Source organism: Carex rostrata, chromosome 20, assembly GCF_964058835.1.
Source record: "Carex rostrata chromosome 20, lpCarRost1.2, whole genome shotgun sequence".
NCBI classification, from domain to species: Eukaryota; Viridiplantae; Streptophyta; class Magnoliopsida; order Poales; family Cyperaceae; genus Carex; species Carex rostrata.
Genome location: NC_135937.1, coordinates 3,828,328 through 3,849,760, shown reverse-complemented (window position 1 = coordinate 3,849,760; position 21,433 = coordinate 3,828,328). Strand labels below are relative to the sequence as shown.

Sequence of the window (21,433 nt, the reverse complement as noted above, 5' to 3'; positions counted from 1 at the left end):
ACATTTTAGATTAAATTTTTAAATTTTATTTGGAATATTGATGCAAAAACAATTTTTTTTTAATGCCAATGTCTTCAAAATCTCCTTGAAAAATATTGGCTTCTCTTCATTTTTCCGAGGAAGCAGCTAGGTAAATCCTTCTGAATTAACTACAAATTAAAATGAAAACTAATCACTTGCATTTCGATAGAGTTGTAGAACTTTTTATCTCAGAAAAGACGAAGATAAGAGTTGTAGATCATCTAGATTCAATATATACGGTGATGTCAAAATGGGTTACTCAATCTTTCAAACTTAAAATTAGGATGTATTTGAGCTCACCAAGTCGCTTAACTATAAAATTTATCAAATTTATTTCAAAAGAAAATTTTAAACTGTTAAAATCATCTACTTCATAAGTATTACATTTATATATATAATTTATAATTTTTCAAATAATTTAGTATAAAGTAAAGCAATTAAAAAAATAAAAAATATATTAAAATTAACTTATAAACATTTTTTGTTTGACGCTTGACTTTGTACTAAATATATTAAAAAGTTTATAAATTTTGCATGCAAACATATTACTCGTGGTTAGATTGATTTCAACTGTTTGGATTCATCGAATTGCGTTTGAAATAAATTCCATAGGTTCAACGTTAAGCTCATCAAGAACTTGATAAACTTAAAAACATACTAATTAATACTCGAGAAATTAGTGTTTTGTTATTTTTTTTAACAACTTTTTTATAGGAAAAATTTCTAGTGTACCCATCAAAACTTTTAAAATAGCAAATTTCCCCATCTAAACATCTTAATATCCAATATACCCATAAAAACTTATCATCCTTTCTTCTAAGATGTTTTGATAAGTTTTCATAAGTATATTGAATATTAAGATGTTTTGATGGAGAAATTGGCTATTTTAAAAGTTTTAATTGGTACACCAGAAATTTTACCTTTTTTGTATGTAGGAGATGCATTTACTCTTTTTTTTTTTTTTAACTTCAAACACGCCCTTAGGCAAAAAAAAAAAAAAAAAACATTATCTTTTGCTGAACAAAAAGTATATTTAAAGTCACTAATCTCTAGAAAAAAAAACATTATCTTTTACTTCAAACACGCCCTACTTCCATTTAGCTCAATTTTATATTATATAGTGTACATAGGAGATGCATCTACACAAAAATTATAGTAGATCGATGCATTTGCTCAATTGTTTATTACAGTGTATATTTGTACTTTATAGCGACAATGGAAGTAGGGCCTGTGCATGTAGACATAAAAATGAATTTTGACAAATTCAGCTTCATTGTGTTATAGTGTGTAGGTTCTATTGTTTATAAAATAGAACAATCATTTGGGATTCCAACCTCTACACCTGGAATCTATATATTGCAAGTGTTTATATTTTATATCAAAGTTGTTGTATATCTAAATATACAAGTTTTTTTTACTTAACAGGTAAAGTGTTATCAATTTTTACTCGATGGTACAGGGAGGAGCATAAATGCAAATGATATATATCAATGAAAGATACAGAGAAAACATCACAACAGTCAAGAACAAAGTCATCGATCAGGAGAATGCAGATTGTCATATGCTTTGTGGTTTGGAGGGAGAGGTGCAAACAGATCTTTAGAGATGAAAGAAAATGCGAGGAGATGCTGGCACGAGAAATACTGGAGGAATACGGTAGTTGGTTTCTAAATATGTGAGGAAAAGGAAAATTCAAAGAATAACTGTCAATTTTGTTTTATTTAGATTCTGATTTATTTTCTATTTTCAAATTTTACATTGTCGTTCAGGCAATCTTTCGTAAACAGAAAAGACATCTCTGATGTCAATTTCATGGAACTTGAAGGCATAACCTTCATTTTTCTTTCAATTTTTTTTACTCGATGATAAGAAAATTAATTCAAGTTAAGAACTTTATTAAACAAGTAAAAATTTAATTTTCGGAGTTTTTTTTTATCATAAAGTATAAATATTTGTCATAAAGTATAAACATTTGGAGTGCAGCCAAGGAGTGCATATATATATATAGGGCACGGCTAAATTGCTGCCGGCGGTGCTGCCGCCGTTTTTTTTATTTTCTGATGTCCAAACAACAAATCCAAACCGTTAGATGTTTAATCTATACTATAATCTACTTGGAGACCAAATTTTATATTTTTTGGAATTTGTTTACTATTTATTAAGCTGGTTTGAAAACTGCTGATTTCAATGCTGTAGAAATTTACTGAAATCAGCAGTTTTCAAACCAGCTTAATAAATAGTAAACAAATTCCAAAAAATGTAAAATTTGGTCTCCAAGTAGATTATAGTATAGATTAAACATTTAACGGTTTGAATTTGTTGTTTGGACATCAGAAAATAAAAAAAACGTCGGCAGCACCGCTGGCAGCAATTTAGCTGTGCCATATATATATATAGTATTATAAATAACCATAGTAAAGACACTCCAACTCAGACCTAAATAGGGTCTAGGTTCTAATGTGTTTGCATAGTTGCATAATAATAAAATGTTTTAGTAAATACTTGTATGCTTAGATTCGTACACTATGGACCTATTGAAATTTAGAAAATTTAGTTTGAGAAACAGGAACTCAGAAACCAGTTCATAAAAATTTCTCAAATTTAGAAACTTATACTTCAATCTCAAATTACTTCCTAGTTCGTGGGTAGGGGTGTCAATGACACCCGTTTACTCATTTATCCTATCCGTATCATATTCAATAAGACGAGTATGGGTAAGATTTTTTTTTTTTTTTCATTAACTTATTGGGTATGAATATGGGTAATGATTTTTTTTTTTCGTTAGATAAACGGGTATGGGTACGGATAAAGGTTATTTCGTACCCATTGGGTAACAGATAATTATATAAAATAAATTATATCATAAGAAAAATATTATGCTAAATATTTTACCTTTTTATTTTGAAAAAAAAAGTGATACTTCATCATACTCTTTCATAATATGATACAAACCAACTTTACAGAATCCACAAGATACAACCTACCTCAAAAATAAAATCTGAAACTCAGAAAAATCAGAATATTACACCTCCCCGGCGGGAAATTTTATAAAATAACTTTCTTTCAAAAATCATCAAACGAAATATCCCCTTCTAAAATTATTGTCAAAATGTCCTTGTGGATCCCAACTTTCCACACCCTAAAGCCCCCTCTCCCACTTTTCTCCTTTCCTCCGTCAAAAAAGAAATAGTTTATTTTATAAAATACAACTGCATAATCAAAACATAAGATCTGAATTTATTAGACTTGAAATTAAAATTCAGGGTCATTTTCGTATGGGCATAGCAAAGTCATCTTTTATCTCGTGGAAAATTGTTTGAGACTTCAGTGTCGGCACAGAGTGATACTTGAACCCCTCTGACACAAGAAAGAGAGGTATATAATCATAGCATGAAATAATGGTCGAAATTTTAAACTGGACAGAGGTTCCGATAAAAGCTAGTTACAGGGTGATTAATTAGTGCACTATAAAAAAATAAAGCAATTGATCAGGGCAGTCTCGATAAAATAAACTATTAAGAATTTGAGAAAGTTGTCTACCAGAATCCAAAAGTTTATTAAAACAAAAAAATTGCGAATTTCTTTAGAATTTGCCTCTTGAATTCTGGATATTGTTCTTGTACGATGCTTCTAATATTGCTTGTGATTGATAACACATTCATCTAAAAGTATACTGGTTTTCTTATCAGTGTAAACTCTTTCAATTACATAATCAAACTAGGCTTTTAAATCATAGTCTGTATGATCAGAATACAAATACTCATTAATCGAAGTATCCCCATAAAATAATGCTATAAGCATAAAATCCATAAAATACGCAGGGAGATCTCCAGGTTGGTGATGTTAGAAAAATTAATCATTTAAATATTTAATGCTAATGCTATGAGTAAAAAGCGATCTCTTATCAATTTATCATCAATCTCTCATCTTACATTCCGACTTATTTGCGCACACTTAAGCTATTTTAATTTTAAGTCCTATTAATTTAGATCTTTTATTTCTTTTCTTGCTGTTGTGTTTTATTAAATATTAGTTTCATTTTTTTATAGTTGAGGGAGAAAGGAGAAAACAAAAAAGGAAGGAAGGAGTAACTTAAAGGTAGTCGAAGGGGAGAAGAATGGTAGGGAAAATTGGAGCCCACAAGAGTATTTTGATAATTATTTTGAAAGAGGAGTATTTTGTTTGATAGATTTTGAAAGAAGATTATTTTATAAAATTCCCCCTCTTCGGCACTATATACGACATAACTATTAGCAATCTACTGTGGATACCAATCGCTCAGCACAAGATAAATACTTGATAACACCTATACAAATATAATTAATTTAGAGAAATTTGTATATATCCCCGTCAAAACTTCTCTTTCTAGATATATCCCCATCACAACTCTAAATTTAGTTATATCCCCTCAAAACTTAATTGTTTTATTTATATCCCCATTTCTTCATTTGACCTCTTAAAATTTAAGATAAATATTAATAAAATATCTAAAAGACTGTTTTGCCCTTCTTTGTCATTCCTTCTCTTCCCATTAAAACTTCCTTTTGTTTTCTTTTTTCCAACTAACCTCTCCCTTTACACCATTCTTAAATCCGACTTTTCATATAGTATTGTTACTGGAGATATAGCACTACTATCGATTTCAACCAGTTAGAGATCGTAGCAACTAGTAAGCTCGCAAAAAGAAGACCCAGTCAAAGATTGCATTGAAGAAGATGAAGACGCGGAGCTGGTCGGTCAGAGAGATATATCAAACCAAATTTAGTGATTTTTTGTTGTGTTTGGATTAGGGGTGTCAGTGGGTACGGTACGGGTCGGGTGGAGACATTTTCATACCCATACCCATTAAAATTGACCTTACCCATATCCTACCCATATCCATTAAAAATTGATCTTACCCTACCCTACCCTTACTCATTAATATTATCGGGTAACGAAACGGTAGCGGGTGAATAATAGATAATACTAGTATAATAATTAGTTTTATTATATTTTACAAATTAAACATCAAAAACTCATTCATTTTAACCAATGTTTTAAATAGCGTTTATCGCGTTATAGCGGCCGGGTTAAAAAAATTGCGCTATACCCAAATAGCGGCACTATAGCGCGAAATAGCGCGCTATTTGGACATAGCGCCATAGCTTTTATGGAAGAAAAACGCTATAGCGCGCTATTTAGAACATTGATTTTAACACATATATAATTGCATTTCTAATAAAAAATAAAATAAATGTGCAATCAATTCCAACTAAATTATTTTTTATAAAGAATAAAAATTCAAAAACACGAATATACATTTAAGTGGGTTAGAAATTGAATTAAATATACATTTAAGTGGGTTGAAAATTGAATTGAATATATATTTGAATTTTATAATTACCCTATAGGGTAACGGGTACGAAATAGTCATTACCCATACCCTTACCCATTTATTTAACGAAAAAAAATTCTTACCCATACCCATACCCAATGAGCTAACGAAAAAAAAACCTTACCCATACCCGCCTTATCGAATACGATACGGGTCGGGTAAACGGCTAAAAAGGTACCATTGACACCCCTAGTTTGGATCATGTGTAAATAAGGAATGTAATTGTGGAGTCAATTAGCAAATTATGAAGGGATTGTATATGATTTCCACCTAAGACTTAGCATTTGTGCCATTTGTATCATTTTTTTGAGATTTAATCAAATTGATTTTGTTTGTTCTTTGTTCAATTCTTACATTCTTTGATCAATTGCAGTCATGGGTGTTGTATTAACCGTTGCAATTAGTATTCTAGGCTGGATTAAAAAAAATTGTCATTAAGCTGATTGGAAATCTCACTTATATGAAATTAGTTTTTATGATATAGACATATTGGTACAGTACATGGATATGACTGACATAGCTTAACTGTGCCTCAGTTATTCCTTAATTAAAACCAATTTACCCTCGATTTATCAGTATGTCTATCAAGAACTATAAAGTATGGAAAGGAAAAATGGAAAAGAAACAAAAATGGCTTTAATAAACCAACCACAATGGATAAATATCATTTGGTGACCTCATGTTTATCTTCTTAACATGATTCAATTGTACCAGTATGTTATTTATAAACTGTACCAATATAGATAAGTTGAATATTTTTTACCACTTGATTAAATGTTAAGCTAGATAACATACTATTCTTTCGATGATATTTAAATCTTATAAATTAGATTTAAGTATGTGTAAATATCTTAATGGCCAATGTGATATGGTCTTTGTGGAGGTGCAGAATTGGCATGGCATACGGAGCAAAGTAGCCATCTTTTGAGATTTTAAGTTCTACCTCAACAAGATCTCATCAGAAACTATGCTAGCAAACACCAAATTGATCAATAGAAGACATGATCCAGATCCCCAATTGGATCTTGAAGAAGAGCATGCGGCATATTCGGATGGATCATGGAGTGACATGTGGCACGGTGGGATAGGCTATGTCATAAAGAGGAAGAACGAACTGCTGGTATATGAATCATCGACATCTCAGGCTTGCTGCCCACTGCAGGTAGAAGCTCAAGCATTGAAAGCGGCTGTGACACAAGCAAGAGCCATGGGAATCGAGAGCTGCATCTTTTATACAGATTGTCAGACATTGGCAAATTTATGTGCAAATATTGCCTCCCCTACTGAGGCTGATTGGAGAGCCTACAAAGAAGTGTTTGAGATTTGAAAAATGCTCAAGGAAAACAGAAAAACAAAAGGAAGTTTTAGCTGGAGGGAAAGAAAGACAAAGAAAACGAAAAGGAATTAGTGCTGTAATTTTGATGAAGGGTAAATTAGTCTTTTAAATATTTTATTCATATTTATTTTAAATTTTAAGAGGTCAAATGAAGAAATGGGGATATAAATAAAACAATTAAGTTTTGATGGGATATAACTAAATTTAGAGTTGTGATGAGGATATATCTAAAAAGAGTAGTTTTGATGGGATATATACAAATTTCTCATTAATGTATTTGTAATAAATGCATTCTTCATATGTTACGACAATGCGACACAATTGGAGCCTTGTGTCACCCGCGAACTGGCAGGTCTCACATTGAGGAGGCTCGGGTTGTATCAGATGTCGCATATGACACTCATCATTATCAACGCGGGCCTGATTTTGGATCTGATTGAACGCTGGAGGCCTAAGACTCGCATGTTTCATTTGCCGGTGGGCTGATGATGATGACCTTGTAAGACGTCAGTTGTTTGTGAGGTGTGCCGATTAGTACTAAAGAGCTGCCAGATCAGGGGTCACGAGAGGATGATACCTCGTCGTCGGAGCAGGAGGATTCCCCAGTCTCTGAGAGTGTGCAGCCACAGAGGCACCGAAGGCCTACTCAGAAGTACATCCGTCATCTAGATGGTTGCATATATCTTTTTTTATTTGTTGTTTATCCTTGAGATTTGTTATTTTGTAGGCCATTACTATTAATTGTACATTTTATCATTAGTTTGTTATTTTATTTTTCTATATTTTAAATATTTATTTTGCGATTCATTAGTGACTCAGAATAACAACAAACAAAATTACGTGAATATTAACGAACATTATTATTTCAACAAACTTAGTCAAAACATACACAATTTCAAAATATTAATTAGTTTAAACTAATGGTACGAAGACTAGTTTTGCGCATCCATCTGCTCTAAGCGGTATGCAGATCTGTTAAGTTCGGAAATTTATCCAATGTCATGCTAATTATTTTTTTTTTAAATGCTAAATAAATAAATTCGGCCTTTTTTCCGGCGGATAAATTCCTTTTTCCATTTCCGCTCCTCTTTTTCCTCTCCGTTGCTTCAACCTTTGTTCTCGGTTTCCCTCAAGACCGGACTCGTCCATTTTTAGATTCATCCTTTTTCCTTTCTGTTTAGCCCATCTCCTCTGTCCATTTATTTCCTTTAGCCCATTCGACTATTTATTTTTCACGGCCCATTTTTTTCTTTTTTCTTCTTCGGCCCAACCAACTACAACTTACTCTTTTTTTTTTTGTTGTTTCTTCTTCTTTCCTCCTCTGTTTCCGACAAACTGTAGTTATCCAGTCCAATTTTGTTATTGTTATTGTTTTTGTTTTTTCTTTCTTTCTTTCTTTCTTCTTCCTTTTTTTTTTTAGGGGGTCAAACAATCTTCAGATCAAGTCCAATGTTCATGCCATTGTAAGCAATAGGTGCGTACATCCAATGTTCATCCGAGCTCAACATCTATATATCATGATGATAGACCAACAATATTTAGACATAATTTGACTACTTGCATATTTAAAATAGTTAGGTCAAAAGTCAAAATTTGTATTGAACTGTTATAAAGGAATGTTTATATGTATGAAAACAAGTTCTCTTTCTCTTACCTTGATTTGGAGCTGAAGGAAATTGACATACTGGACTGCTTCCTCTAGCATTGTGCTCATGTCCACCTAAAGCAATTGTAAATCATTCTCCTTTAGTTATCCATATTCCGACGTGATAAATTCAGGTTTCATAAAAAATTAGTAAGAGACCAAAATATAGTTTAATCTCCAAACTTACTTTGGTACCATTGGGTACAAGGTTTTGTAAGATTCTAAGCCTCTCATTGATTCTTTCTCTCCTTTTCTGCATGAAGAAAATAGACGAAGAAGGTCAATAATAATAACATCAAGTTTTACAGATCAAGTTCGAGTTGGCACATAATTTGTAACATGAGAATTATACTATAAATTGGAAAAAAAAAAAAATGTACATCCAAAAGTTTTAATGAAGTACCCTTGCATAGAGGCTCTGAGGGTCTGTTGTAGAACCACGACCTGCTCGTGTTTTGGCAGCAGGAGACCTTTTTGATCTTAAGCTATAATTTCCAGAACCTTTCGAATCATCGTCAGAATTATAACCAATAGAACTCATCCCTTCTACAATAGAGCCATTGCTCTGCTCTTCATCATTGCTTTGTGCTTCTTTTGCCTTTCCCTTCTTTGCGGATCTTTTCACCTGTATTCAACAATACAAATAAAAGCTTGTTAAGTCTAAAAATTTATTGTATGTATATGTGCTAAAAGATAAGAGAGGGGACTATCTCTTACCGGAGACTTCTTTTCAGGACTCCCAATGGGGCAATCTAATTCATCGAATTTTCTCTTTGCTTGTGCTGTATTTTCTGGAAGGCCAACTGACTGCAATAAATACATACCCGAATCACATTTTTTCCCGTTGCTCTCATCGTCATCCGAATTGGGGTAGAAAGTTTCCTTATTTGTAGGATTTGGGGTCAAATTTAGGTATGTATTTGCAGTTTGCTCATGGAACAAGCTCAAGTCCACAGATGGAGGATTTGAATTGATGTTTATACCAAGGGCTTCATTGGAGCCATTTTGGTAATAGCTCTCATACTCACTAACAGGGGGTGCAATGAAGGAAACATTGTTAAGATCATTGCTATCGGTTGAATTTGCGTGCCCAAAAAGATGTTCAAAATAATTCACATTTGCCGCTTGATCAGCCAAGAAGAAGGGTTGTGCATCGAAATTCAATTCTGAGCAGAAAAATTGGGACATCATCTCGCATTCATCAGTTTGGTTGGATGCATGGTAAGAGACACAATTCACCTCTGAAATGACTCCTCCACACTCCATCCTGCTGCAATGAGACATGAATGGAATTTAAGGTTTGGAGTGGAAGGAGGGTTGTGACTTCAAAAGAGGTGGTTTGGTGAGATGCAAGTCTGAGTTTGCACTTATATTTATACTATCTCTCTAGTGTTAAGATGTTGATCGTAGCTAGAAAAGACAACATAGACATTTAATTAAGGCATTTGACTTTCCAATTAAGTAATATATTGACATGACTAAATAATTAAGTGTTGTAAGTAGAAGTTTAATTGGGGAGAAAAAGTAATGTCTCCCGGGCTACAGTTCCTCAAAAATCTCCGTGTATAAAAGCCTTCCCTTTTTAGCTTAGTTCTGATACGTTTTTAACTGCCACAACTGTCATAATTTCAACTGCTATAATTTCAAGTACAATATGTATGTTTAAAGAATTATATGTGTATGTTTATAGGATAATATGTGTATGTTTACAGGATAATATGTATATGTTTACAGGATATTATGTGTATGTTCATAGAAGGTGGTCCCCAACAGCTGTCACGCGTTTTCAACAGCTGTCACGCGTTTTTAACAGCTTTCACGTGTTTTTATGTTTACAGAATTTGTTGAATTAGTTTACAGGATTTAGTATGGATGTTTACATAATTAGTTGAAAATATCCGGAGATTTTTGGGGGACTAGAGTTGGGGGACTGTTAGCTGCTTCCTTAATTGGGATATATAAGAAGAAACAAATAAATAATATAAATTACAAATGTTGGGTATAGGGGAAGATATATATAATAGGTATAATACGCATCCGCGTAGGGGTGGCAACGAATCGAACTGAACCGAACTTATTCTAAGTTTGAGTTTGGTTTGAATTAATTTCGAACCGAACCTGGTTTGATTCGTTTCGAACCGAACCCATTTCGAATTGAATTAATTGCGAACTACACATTTTTTGAATCGAACCCGAATCGAATCACGAACTAAAGTATTTTTTAGCAGCCCTAGTTATACCGGTAGTTTATACATTAATTTTTTCTCGCAGGACAAAATTCACATGGCTTCCTTTTACCGGTATGAACTATGAAATGAGTGTTTTTAAGTTGAAAAATTGTTCATGAAAAAATACATCAGAGACGGCTTTCCTGGTATGAACTATGAGAGACCACCGAAGAGAGAGGAGAGACAGTCATCTAGGTCGGAGAGAGGAGTGACAGCCGGAGAGACAGCCAGTCGCTGAGAGCGTCGGCTAGATTTTAGAGCTAGAGGGAGAGTGAGTTAGGGAGAGGTGGAGAGAGAACTAGGTTATTGAGATTTGAGAGTGAGAGAGTGTCGGCTAAGTTAAATTAGGACTCTCTATCTTGGATTTTAATTTGATCAGGTAAATGGACGGCCGATGTTATTATGAGATTCGAACCATAAAAGTAACCGAACCCATTTCGATCGAACCAGGCTAGGTTTGAGTTTGGTTTGAATTAATTTCGAACCGAACCTGGTTTGGTTCGTTTCAATTCGAACCCATTTCGAATCAAATTAAACTCGAATCAAACCCGAATCAAACTCGAATCGAATCACGAATTTTTTTGCCAGCCCTACATCCGCGTATATATCCAGGATTCCGGATAGGATACCTACAATTGAATTTTGTGTAGGAGATTATATGTTCGAAACTCAGCACTAGCTAGGATTTATGAAAACAAAGGTTGGTCGATCTCAACCTATGTTACCCTGACACTCCTAGAAACTCATCGTACCCGTGTCCAACACGTATCCGACATCAACACGCCTCTGATATGGCCACAATACGTATCAGACACGCCAGCTGGCGCGTCCCAACCATGTTGATACGGTCTCTGACATCGCGTTGAAACGTGCCGATACGGCCCGAAACATCCGATACGACTGGGACACGGCGGGATACGCACATGTGACCGTGAGCCGCGCCCGTGCCTGTGGACCGCGACCGTGAACCACTCCTGCACCCGTGCACTGTGCATACACCACCAGCGAAATTGAATTTTTTTTCTCCCTTGCGTGAATCGAACTGGCGTTCCTAGGGTGAGTGTCAAAATGTTTTACCACTCCACTAGAGCTTCTTTTGTGTTTTCTTCTAGTAGTTATAATATTTACTATATTCTTTGGTTAAGTCTTTAATCATTTATACAAATTTATTTTATATTATGATTATCTTAAATACAATATATAAAATAATTAAAAATAATAAATATATAATAGACGTGTCGTGTCCTCTATTTTTGAGAATTGCCGTGTCGCCGTACCTGTGTCGTATCCGACACGACACCCGTACCCGTATCCATGCAACATAGATTTCAACCCTTCATTAACTTAATTTAAAATAAAAATAACGTATATAACATAAAAGAATTTCAAAAGGAAAATGTTTAAAAGCAATATGCTACCTGTTAAATCAAATTGATCCATACAAAATAACAAAAGCAATATGCTACCATAATCACTATCTATATTTTTTTTTTTCCATTACAACCATAATCACTATCTATTGAATCAAATGGATCCATACAAAATATAAAAGCAATATGCTACCTTCGATCACTATCTATTTTTTTTTCAAAAGGAAAACGTATAAAAGCAATATGCTACCTTCATTACAACCATAATCACTATCTATTGCATCAAATTGATCCATACAAAATGATAAAAATAATTCAAATAAGTCGATTGCTTAAGTTATTTAACTGATGAAAGCACATATATTGTTTGCTCGGACCTATTGGTCATTAATTTTTAATTTTTGAATTTTATGTTATTATCCTTTTTCCTAACTGAGCGCTAGATTAAGAACTATTCAGATAAAATGATTTTTTTTAAGTCATTGAAATAAATCATAATTTTATAAGCTGAATATTATTAAATATGGTAGCAATTATTTTAGTGAAGGTATCCGTATATGTCACTCCTTAATCCTTATCAAAATGGGATGGGGCATGATATTGGAGATGACAACCATTTCGTACTCTTTAAGGATTATTAAAGATTGATTAAGGCCTGCACGATCCAGTGAGGGCTCTGACATTCTTTATTAAAGAAAAAAGAGATAAACACAAGGAAGAAACAGGCATGTATATTTAATTTTGTCTGATGAAAATACAAGTCTCCTCCGATCAGGAAATATATTTCCAAAGAGGGTTTACTCACTTACTCTGTTTTAAACTTCTTTCTCTTTCAATTTGAGAATTTTTTTTATTTCATCTAACATTTCATATAGAAAAGATAAATTTGAAAACCCAGTACCTTTTTTATTTTTAGAAGAAGAAATGTGGAGGTCATTAATAAAAGGAAGCGTCTAATTGTCCACAGACATTTGTCCACCATTTGTCCACAGAAAAACTGTCATTTGACCTGTGCGAATCCTGTAAATTTAATAATTCAATGCTGTAACTTATAAAAACAATCTTATAAAAAATGTAATAAAAAATTTCAAACATCCAGAAACTTTCATTAACGGTTTGCAACTTGGCCAACTTGACAAACTAACTGTACTTCGTGCGGGACCACTTGGCAAACTAATTATATTTTTCTTACTAACAGTTAATGGAAGTTATTTGCGGTTAATGCTAGTTATTTGCGGTCAATGACAATTTTACAAAAACTTCTAGAACATTCCACAAAAATTTAAAGAACATTTCAAGTCATTAGACTTGTGTCAATCCTGTAAAATTACTAACTCCATGATGTAACTTATGTAACAAATAATATAAAAACGTAATTATCATTTTCAAACATCCAAGAAAACTTTCATTTGACTTGCGTCAATCCTGTAAAATTACTAACTCAATGTTGTAACTTATATAACACATCTTACAAAAAAAATGTAATTAAAATTTTCAAACATTCGGAAACTTTGAAACTACCAGTACAAATTTAATGTGTCATATCCTGTAAATTTACAAGATCAATATTCCATATCACCTCTCTATCATCTCTTTTCTTCATATTTCCACAAGATGAATACTGTAAAATTACAAGATGAATACTGTAAAATTAACAGATCAATACTCCATATCGCCTCTCTATCATCTCTTTCCTCCAGATTTTCACAAGATGAATACTGTAAAATTACAAGATGAATACTGTAAAATTAACAGGGGAAATACTATAAAATTAACATATCAATACTCCATATCGCCTCTCTATCATCTCTTTTCTTTAGATTTTCACAAGATGAATGCTGTAAAATTACAAGATAAATACTGTAAATTAACGAGAAAATACTGTAAAATTAACATATCAATAATCCATATCGCCTCTCTATCATCTCTCATCCATGTCGCCTCTCTCATATCATCTCCTCATATCTCCTCCATATCGAAATTCAACAGAAATAAAGAAATAATTACGAGATCCCTTACTGTATCAAATCAAATAACAAATTCAAATAAAAGTTCAAAACAATGCTAGATCTGTTACTGCATCAAATCAAACAACAAATTCAATAGAAATAAAGAAATAACTCACTAGATTTAAATTTCGCCATGTTCTTCAACCTTGACAACTTCTATTCGATCGAAATCCACTCCTGAAGGTTCCGTTGAGAAAGAGAAACGAAAGAGGAAGGAAATCGTGGAAAGAGGAAGGAAATCTCCTGAAGGTTATCGCCTCTCTCAGATCATTTTTGAATGTTCCCTCGAGACGAAAGAGGAAGGAAATCGTGAAAAGAGGAAGGAAATCGTGGAAAGAGGAAGGAAATCTCCTGAAGGTTATCGCCTCTCTCAGAAATCAGAAGGAAATCGCAGAAATTACGGAGCAAATTTGATCGGAATGGGAAGTTTTGTAAATGAAATTCAAAAAAGGAAAGTGCGATGGCAAGTTTAAATAGGAGACGTATGGGTGCGGACCGAAGGCAGTTAAAAATAGTTGAAACTGGGACTAGATAACGCTGTGGACAGATGGTGGACAAAACAGTGTGGATGGAAACCTTTTCTCTTAATAAAAAATCAGAAGAGTGAATTTGAAATCCAGTACATTTTATTAAAGATGGTTTAAAACCTCTTTAATCCTTGAATCATGCAACAAAATAATTCAGATTTTTTTTTTTAATTATTGTTTGTAGTAAGCATTACGCAAAGATAATTATAAAAACCTACAATTCTTTTGCGGAGGAAGGGAGACCATGGAAGGGAAGTAAATCTTAATTATGATATGTGTCGGTTTTACCTAATCACCTAATTGAGCATTAGCAACTCTTAATTAATTAGGTTAGCCAATTTTACTCCAAAAAATTGAAGCAACTAGTTCACATTTTGTTGTAGATAATTAACTTTGAGTGCAACATTAGAATTTTCCAAACCTTGTTTCACATTTTCAATCACCAATTAACTCACATGTCAACAGCATTTGCCGGAAACATATTAATTTTATTACACTACTGCAAGCATGTATTCATGTATGTCAGTTTGGTTATGAACATTGTATCTTATCCTAAAATAAAAAAATAAAAGCACTAGCTAGTTACTCACCAAATGCACATGGATAATGATTTACAGTACAAACAGATATATAGCATGAGCACCATGCAGCTGTACTTTGTGCAAATTTATATTCTATAAAAGATTACATAGATCTTTTCTCCTTGACACCTGGTTAGGAAAACTAAAAAAGAAAGATAATAACAGTTAAGCAAAGAATTGAGATACCGACATGTCACAGATTTCATATTGGATAAATGATTTCTTGTGAATATTTGTGAATATTTTATAAGTTGAATGATTTGATCTCCTTTCTTATCAGAATACAAAACAACAATTCTTATTTTATGTTAATTTGTAAGATATATAATTAAACAAGAGAGTGTCCCCCAATTTTGCACATGAAAACATGTTTTGATTCTCTGTCTAATAAATGTAATAAATAACGAGAAAACAATTCAAGTAGTATCATCCTTTGGTATTTCATGTCTCTATATTTTCTTTAGATATTGTATCAATATGAAGCTTAAAAAAAGTAAATAATTAAATGTGATCTTAATTGTTTTGTCTGCATTAATATACAATATTTTGACATCCCTTAACGAAAATTCACATTAAACAAAAGACAATAAAAATTAGTCCCGAAATTTTGATACTTGTTTAGTTCCGAAATTTTTATTTATGCAATAATAAAAAAAAAAAATGCTCTTTTTTTTTTTTTTGGAGAATTTCAAATCTACCCAGACCGTCAAACGTCTCTGCGGCCTCAAAGACTGAAGGCTACCAATTGGTCCCGTGGTCTCAGTCTAGAGGCCTCCGCAAAGGTTTTCAATTGAAGTGTTGTATTAGGGTTGCAACTACCATCTTCTCTAGTCATCTAAAGACACTATTAGTGTGTTGTAAAGACCTTTATTTGGAGTGTCGTATTATGTTTGCAACTACCATTTTCTCTCTCCATACAAGGACACTACTAGAGAGTTTCAAAAACCTTTAATTCGAGTGTCCCATTGGAGTTGCAACTACCATATTCTCTTACTGTATGGAGACACTACTAGAGTCAGGGGTGGACCTAGCTTGTTCCAGGGGAGGGGACAACTACCCCTCCCTAAATTTTAAAATTTAATAGAAAAAAATGGGTCTGATTCTATTTTGCCTCCCTCTAAAAATGAACTTGCCCCTTTCTGGAACCATTGTTACTAGTGGAAGATAATTGAAGAAATGAAGAAAAAAGTTGCTTAGAAGGAAACTTGTCATTTTTCTGGAACCATTTCATATATAACTTTTTATATTTAATTTCTCTGAAAAAAAAAGAAAAGTTGATTAACTTTCCTCAAAAATATTTGATTAACTTTCCATTTTATATATAACTTTCATGAAAATAAAAGCAACTTTCCTTTCCTTCAATATTTATCTAGAAATTAAATATGAAAGATTATATATCATACTAAATAAATGGATTTGCTTAGAAGTTAAAAATATACAATTCATCAGAGACCATTTTGCACTACATAGTTATTATCTTATGAGAGCTGTTAAGAAAATTTCAATTTGAGATTTACATGGCACAATGACTAGAGCAACTCTTCTTTAGTTAAATGGTTTTGATTAAGATATTTTTTTATATAGTACCGAATAGCTAATGGATTTGAACTCAATTTCTGCCCCTCCCTGGCAGAAATCCTGCATCAGCCCCTAACTAGAGTGATGCAAAGACATTCAATTGGAGTGTTGTATTAGGGTTGCAACTACCATATTATCTTGCCATATGAAGACACTATTAGAGTGCTACAAAGACCTTGAATTGGAGTGTTGTATTAGAGTTGCAACTACCCAATTCTCTTTCCATCACTAGTGGAGAATGTACAATTAGTGTCACCTCAAAAAGCTGACACTAATATGTTAGTATCGGTTGATTACAAAAAGCTGACACTAATAAAATTAGTATCAGCTGTTTATAATTAACTGACACTAATAATAAGAATTAGTGTCGGATTTTTATATATAGCCGACACTAATACTTTAGTGTCGGCCTTTTATTAAAAGCTGACACTAAGTATTAACAACCGACACTAATGACACTAAAACTGAAAAATATACCCGCGCACCATTTTCATTTTCAGTCCCACCTCTCATCAAAACCTACGCATCTCTCTCTCTCTCTCTCGCGCATCTCTAGGGTTTTTCAAAACCGCGCCTCTCTCCTGCCGCTCATCCCTCCCGCCGCCGAACCCTCTGCCGTTCATCCCGTTGCTCTCCCTTTCTGGCTCTCTCCGTCTCTCGCTCTCTCGCTCAGTTCTTTCTCACCTCGCGGCTGGCTGGAGCGAGTGAACTCTCTCCCTCTCTGGCTCTCTCTGTCTCTCGCAAGAGATTGACAAGTGAATTTTTGTGGATTTTGTGTGGTTTCTACTCATAAATCGGTAAGAAAGCTAGAGGTTTGTTTCAATCTGTGTCGCTTTTGATAACATGTGCTGATTTTTTCTTTGTGCTTGTTTTGACTCTTTTGTTTCTGACATTGATTATTGAATTGAGCACCTTTGACTTATTGTGTTACTTGAGAATTGAAATGTGTGTCTCACTTGGCTATGTAATGCCTTGAACTTATTGATCCGATTGACTCATTATTCTTGCTTGAATTGCTTCCTGCCTTGGGTCAGGAACTATATTTGTGCTCAATAGCACAATTGAAAGGTCAATTTTGTAGGTGGAATTTTCGATTACTGAAATTTATATTAAATTTTCAGATTGCACCTAAGTGTGGTTTTACATGTTGCAACCTACTGGTAAGCAAGTACTAAGTTGGGTTGTATACCTGAAATCGAACTCAGAAATTTTCTGAATCAATATTATTTGATCGAAGTTCAATTAAGATTCATACTTGAAACCGAACAGTTTGTACAACTATACTAAGTTAGGTTGTATGTATATGTATTTGAATATACTTTTTATGAAAAGAAATTGTAGATCATATACTATGGATGGATTTACATTCAATGACCTATTACATCTTTATGACGACGACGAATCATGGCTTTTCATGGATACTATACTTCATAATACCACTCAAATTAGTTCAACAGAAAAAAAAATCGATAAACATTAGTAATTCTCTTGGTAAATTTTATTCATGGATGAAAACATGTACTGGTAATTCTCTTAGTAGATTTTATTCATGGATGAAAACAGTACCTTGCTTAGATTTGTAATTTAGTGATGCATTTTATTGATTTGTAAAATCTAATTATTGCATGTCCCCTCTTGAATTTTATTGGTCTGAGAAGGGTTATGGTACTCTTGCGAATAACAGTCGGTACCAGTGCCCTATGCATGTACTGCATGTTTATTTGTATAACCAATCCTATTAAATAACATTTCTTTTTCAGATTGGATCTGTTGCGTGAGAAGCACACATAATATCCACATCTCACTTGGTACCCAAATGAATGTGCAATTCAGGTACTTTCTTTTCTAGATTGAAATGCTCAATGTGGTTTGCATGAAAAAGAAGTAGGCCAAACCTGAATTGAATTGTAAAAGGTCATTTTATTTGTAGACTATAATTTGCAAATTGTCTGAATTGAATTGTTTGATATGTCTTGTTCGAACTTGTTTTTCCGAATAAAGGCACTAAGTAATTTATATTTTTACAAAAATTATGTTCTTACAAGTAATTGATATACCTTGATAGTGGAACTTCTGAATTTTTTTTAAGGGAAATTAGATATATTATACTTCGTTGCTTTTCTAAAGGGATTAGGGGAATCAGCAAATCGCACCTCCTACAAAGATTGAGGTATGTTTCCATTTTCTTTCTTGCATGAGGTATTTTTCCATTTGTTCTTACTAGATTGTAATTTGTAATGCAGGTGCCTTTCAAATTAGATGGGCCAAATGGTCTTGTAGAACACCTCGAATGATTGATTCAGGACAAAGGCTTTGCTATGATTTGCATTGCTGAAGGTGCTGGACAGGTATGTAATTTTGCAAATTAACTGTGCAAATGTGCTAATTACATGTTAATCCACAAAACTTTGTTGGTGTTTTTTTTCCTTCTTTTCAGGACTGGTTGCAAAAGTCAAATGCAACTGATGCTTCAAGAAATCCCGTGCTTAGTGATATTGGTGTCCATATTCAACAAAAGGTTAGTTTTCTAATTATTTTTTCATTTTTCTACCAGTAATATGATCATTAATTCTCCTTAAAATTATATTTTTTTTCTCATTACCTAATTTTACTACATTGTTCTTGCTGAATCTCTATTTTTCCATGACAGGTTCCATCTGATCCAATTTCGTTGATCAAGAGCTCCATCCAATAAGCTTATGATAAGCTAAAAGCTGCAAGGTACATAAATTGAATTACTAGTCCCCTATAAATGAGGATTGAACTAGTTAATTGCTCGATTGCTTGTGGACTGAATTTTAGATTGGGGTAAACAGTTCTCAGCAGTGAGACTATATTGTTTTTATAATTTTTTCATTGTTCTGTTATCAGCTGGCATGGGATAGAAATTTGTAAGTTGGGGTAAAGTGACTTGAGTGTAAAATTTGTAAGTTCGAGTAAAGTGGGGCTTATTTGTAAGTTGTAAATTTTTTTGAGATAGAAATTATGGTTCCAAGTTGAAATAAGCCAAGCCATTATACATGCATATAGACAACACTCCAATCAGCATCCCAGAACAAAAATTTCCATTTTTGGAAATTTCTATGATTTATAGTGAATTTTTGAAATTTATTTAAAAAAAAAAAATTTAGTGTGGGCTATTTATTAAATAGCCCACACTAAAAGTAAAGCATTAGTGTCGGCCATTTAATAATTAGCCGACACTAATACTAATGTTTTACTTTTAGTGTCGGCTATTTACAAAGTATTAGTATCAGCCCGATTAGTGTCGCCCAATGTCCGACACTAATACCCATAATCAGCTGACACTAATTCCAAGTTCTCCACTAGTGCATCTTGAGATACTACTAGTGTATTGCAAATAACTTCAATTGTAGTGTTGTATTAGGGTTGCAACTACCATCTTCACTTGCCATCTTGAGACACTACTAGTGTGCTGCAAACACCTTCAATTGGAGTGTTGTATTAGGGTTGCAACTACCATCTTCTCTTGCCATATGGAGATACTACTAGAGTGTTGTAAAAATATTTAATTGGAGTGTTATATTAGTGTTGCAACTACTCTATTCTCTTGCCATCTAGAGACACTATTAGCATACAATAAAGGCTTTTGCTTGGAGTGTCATATTATGGTAGCAACCACCATCTTCTCTCTACATACATGGACACTACTAGAGAGTTTCAAAAACATTTAATTCGAGTGTCCTACTGGGTTGCAACTACCATATTTTCTTGCCGTATAGAAACACTACTAGAGGGATACAAAGACCTTAATTGGAGTGTTGTATTAGGGTCGCAACTACCGTCTTCTCTTGCCATATGGAGACAATATTATAGTGATACAAAGGCTTTCAATTGGAGTGTTGTATTAGGGTTGCAACTACTCTCTTCTCTTGCCATATGAAGACACTATTAGTGACCTACAAAAACCTTCATTTGGAGTGTCGTATTATGGTTGCAACTACCCTCTTCTATTGCCATCTAGAGACAATACTATAGTGCTGCAAAAACTTTCAATTAGAGTGTTGTGATAAGATTGCAACAACACTCTTCTGTTGCCATTTGGATACACTACTAGAGTGCTATAAAGGCCTTCAATTGGAGTGTTGTATTAGGATTACAACTACCCTCTTATCTTATAATCTGGAGACACTATTAGTATGTTGTAAAGACCTTTATTTGGAGTGTCGTATTATGCATGCAATGATAACGCCAAAACATATAGCGAAAATCACTACTTTTTAGTACGGAAAATGGTGAAAATGCTTATGCAAAAGTACCCATTTTCCCGAATTATTCACCTCAAACGTGTTTTTAGGCTATTTTGACAGGTTTAGGATAAAGTTGTGAATTTAGGCCAAAAACGGAGCAAAAATGTCATATTTAGGCTGATTCTGAAGAAGGTGTCAAAATAGGGCAACACATGGAGTATGAAAACACCTCACACAAAGTGCATAACATGCAACACGGTGAAATTCACTAAAATTCGACTAAGTACAGAGCCCTACGGCCTCGGGTATGTCGCATGCGGCATAAATGCCTATGCCATCGGGGCACACAGATTGAATCCGTGGACTGTCTAGTTTGGATTAAATCTTAGCCGTTGGACAACAACCTTCTAAAATGACGTGTTTCTAGATGTGGTAGGCCTTGCCTCGCCTTGAAGTCTAAGTTTAGCGCTCCAAATATAACATTTTATGCTATATTTGGCACCCATGATCTCCATGTTCTCCATGACTCCTCACCCCTAGGCTAGGCTATATA

The 21,433-nt window shown here is 33.5% G+C and overlaps 1 protein-coding gene and 1 long non-coding RNA gene across 4 annotated transcripts; one reads left to right on the top strand and one right to left on the bottom strand.

Moving 5' to 3' along the window:
* Positions 1-7,946: 7,946 nt before the first annotated feature.
* LOC144572811 (uncharacterized) lies at positions 7,947-9,642 on the bottom strand. Its single transcript, XM_078322485.1, has 5 exons — positions 9,094-9,642; positions 8,780-9,001; positions 8,564-8,629; positions 8,386-8,451; positions 7,947-8,239 (listed from the first exon to the last, which is right to left on the bottom strand). The coding sequence occupies exons 1-5, from the start codon at positions 9,640-9,642 to the stop codon at positions 8,156-8,158; spliced, it is 987 nt and encodes a 328-aa protein (XP_078178611.1). The 3' UTR covers positions 7,947-8,155.
* Positions 9,643-17,200: 7,558 nt separating this feature from the next.
* Positions 17,201-19,181, top strand: LOC144572747 (uncharacterized). Of its 3 annotated transcripts, none has more exons than XR_013517799.1 (3): positions 17,201-17,466; positions 18,430-18,502; positions 18,797-19,181. It is a non-coding gene; the product is annotated as an uncharacterized LOC144572747 (long non-coding RNA). The 3 variants fall into 3 exon arrangements; XR_013517801.1 differs by having other exon boundaries at positions 18,759-19,181; XR_013517800.1 differs by having other exon boundaries at positions 17,201-17,481.
* The last annotated feature ends 2,252 nt before the right edge of the window (positions 19,182-21,433 follow it).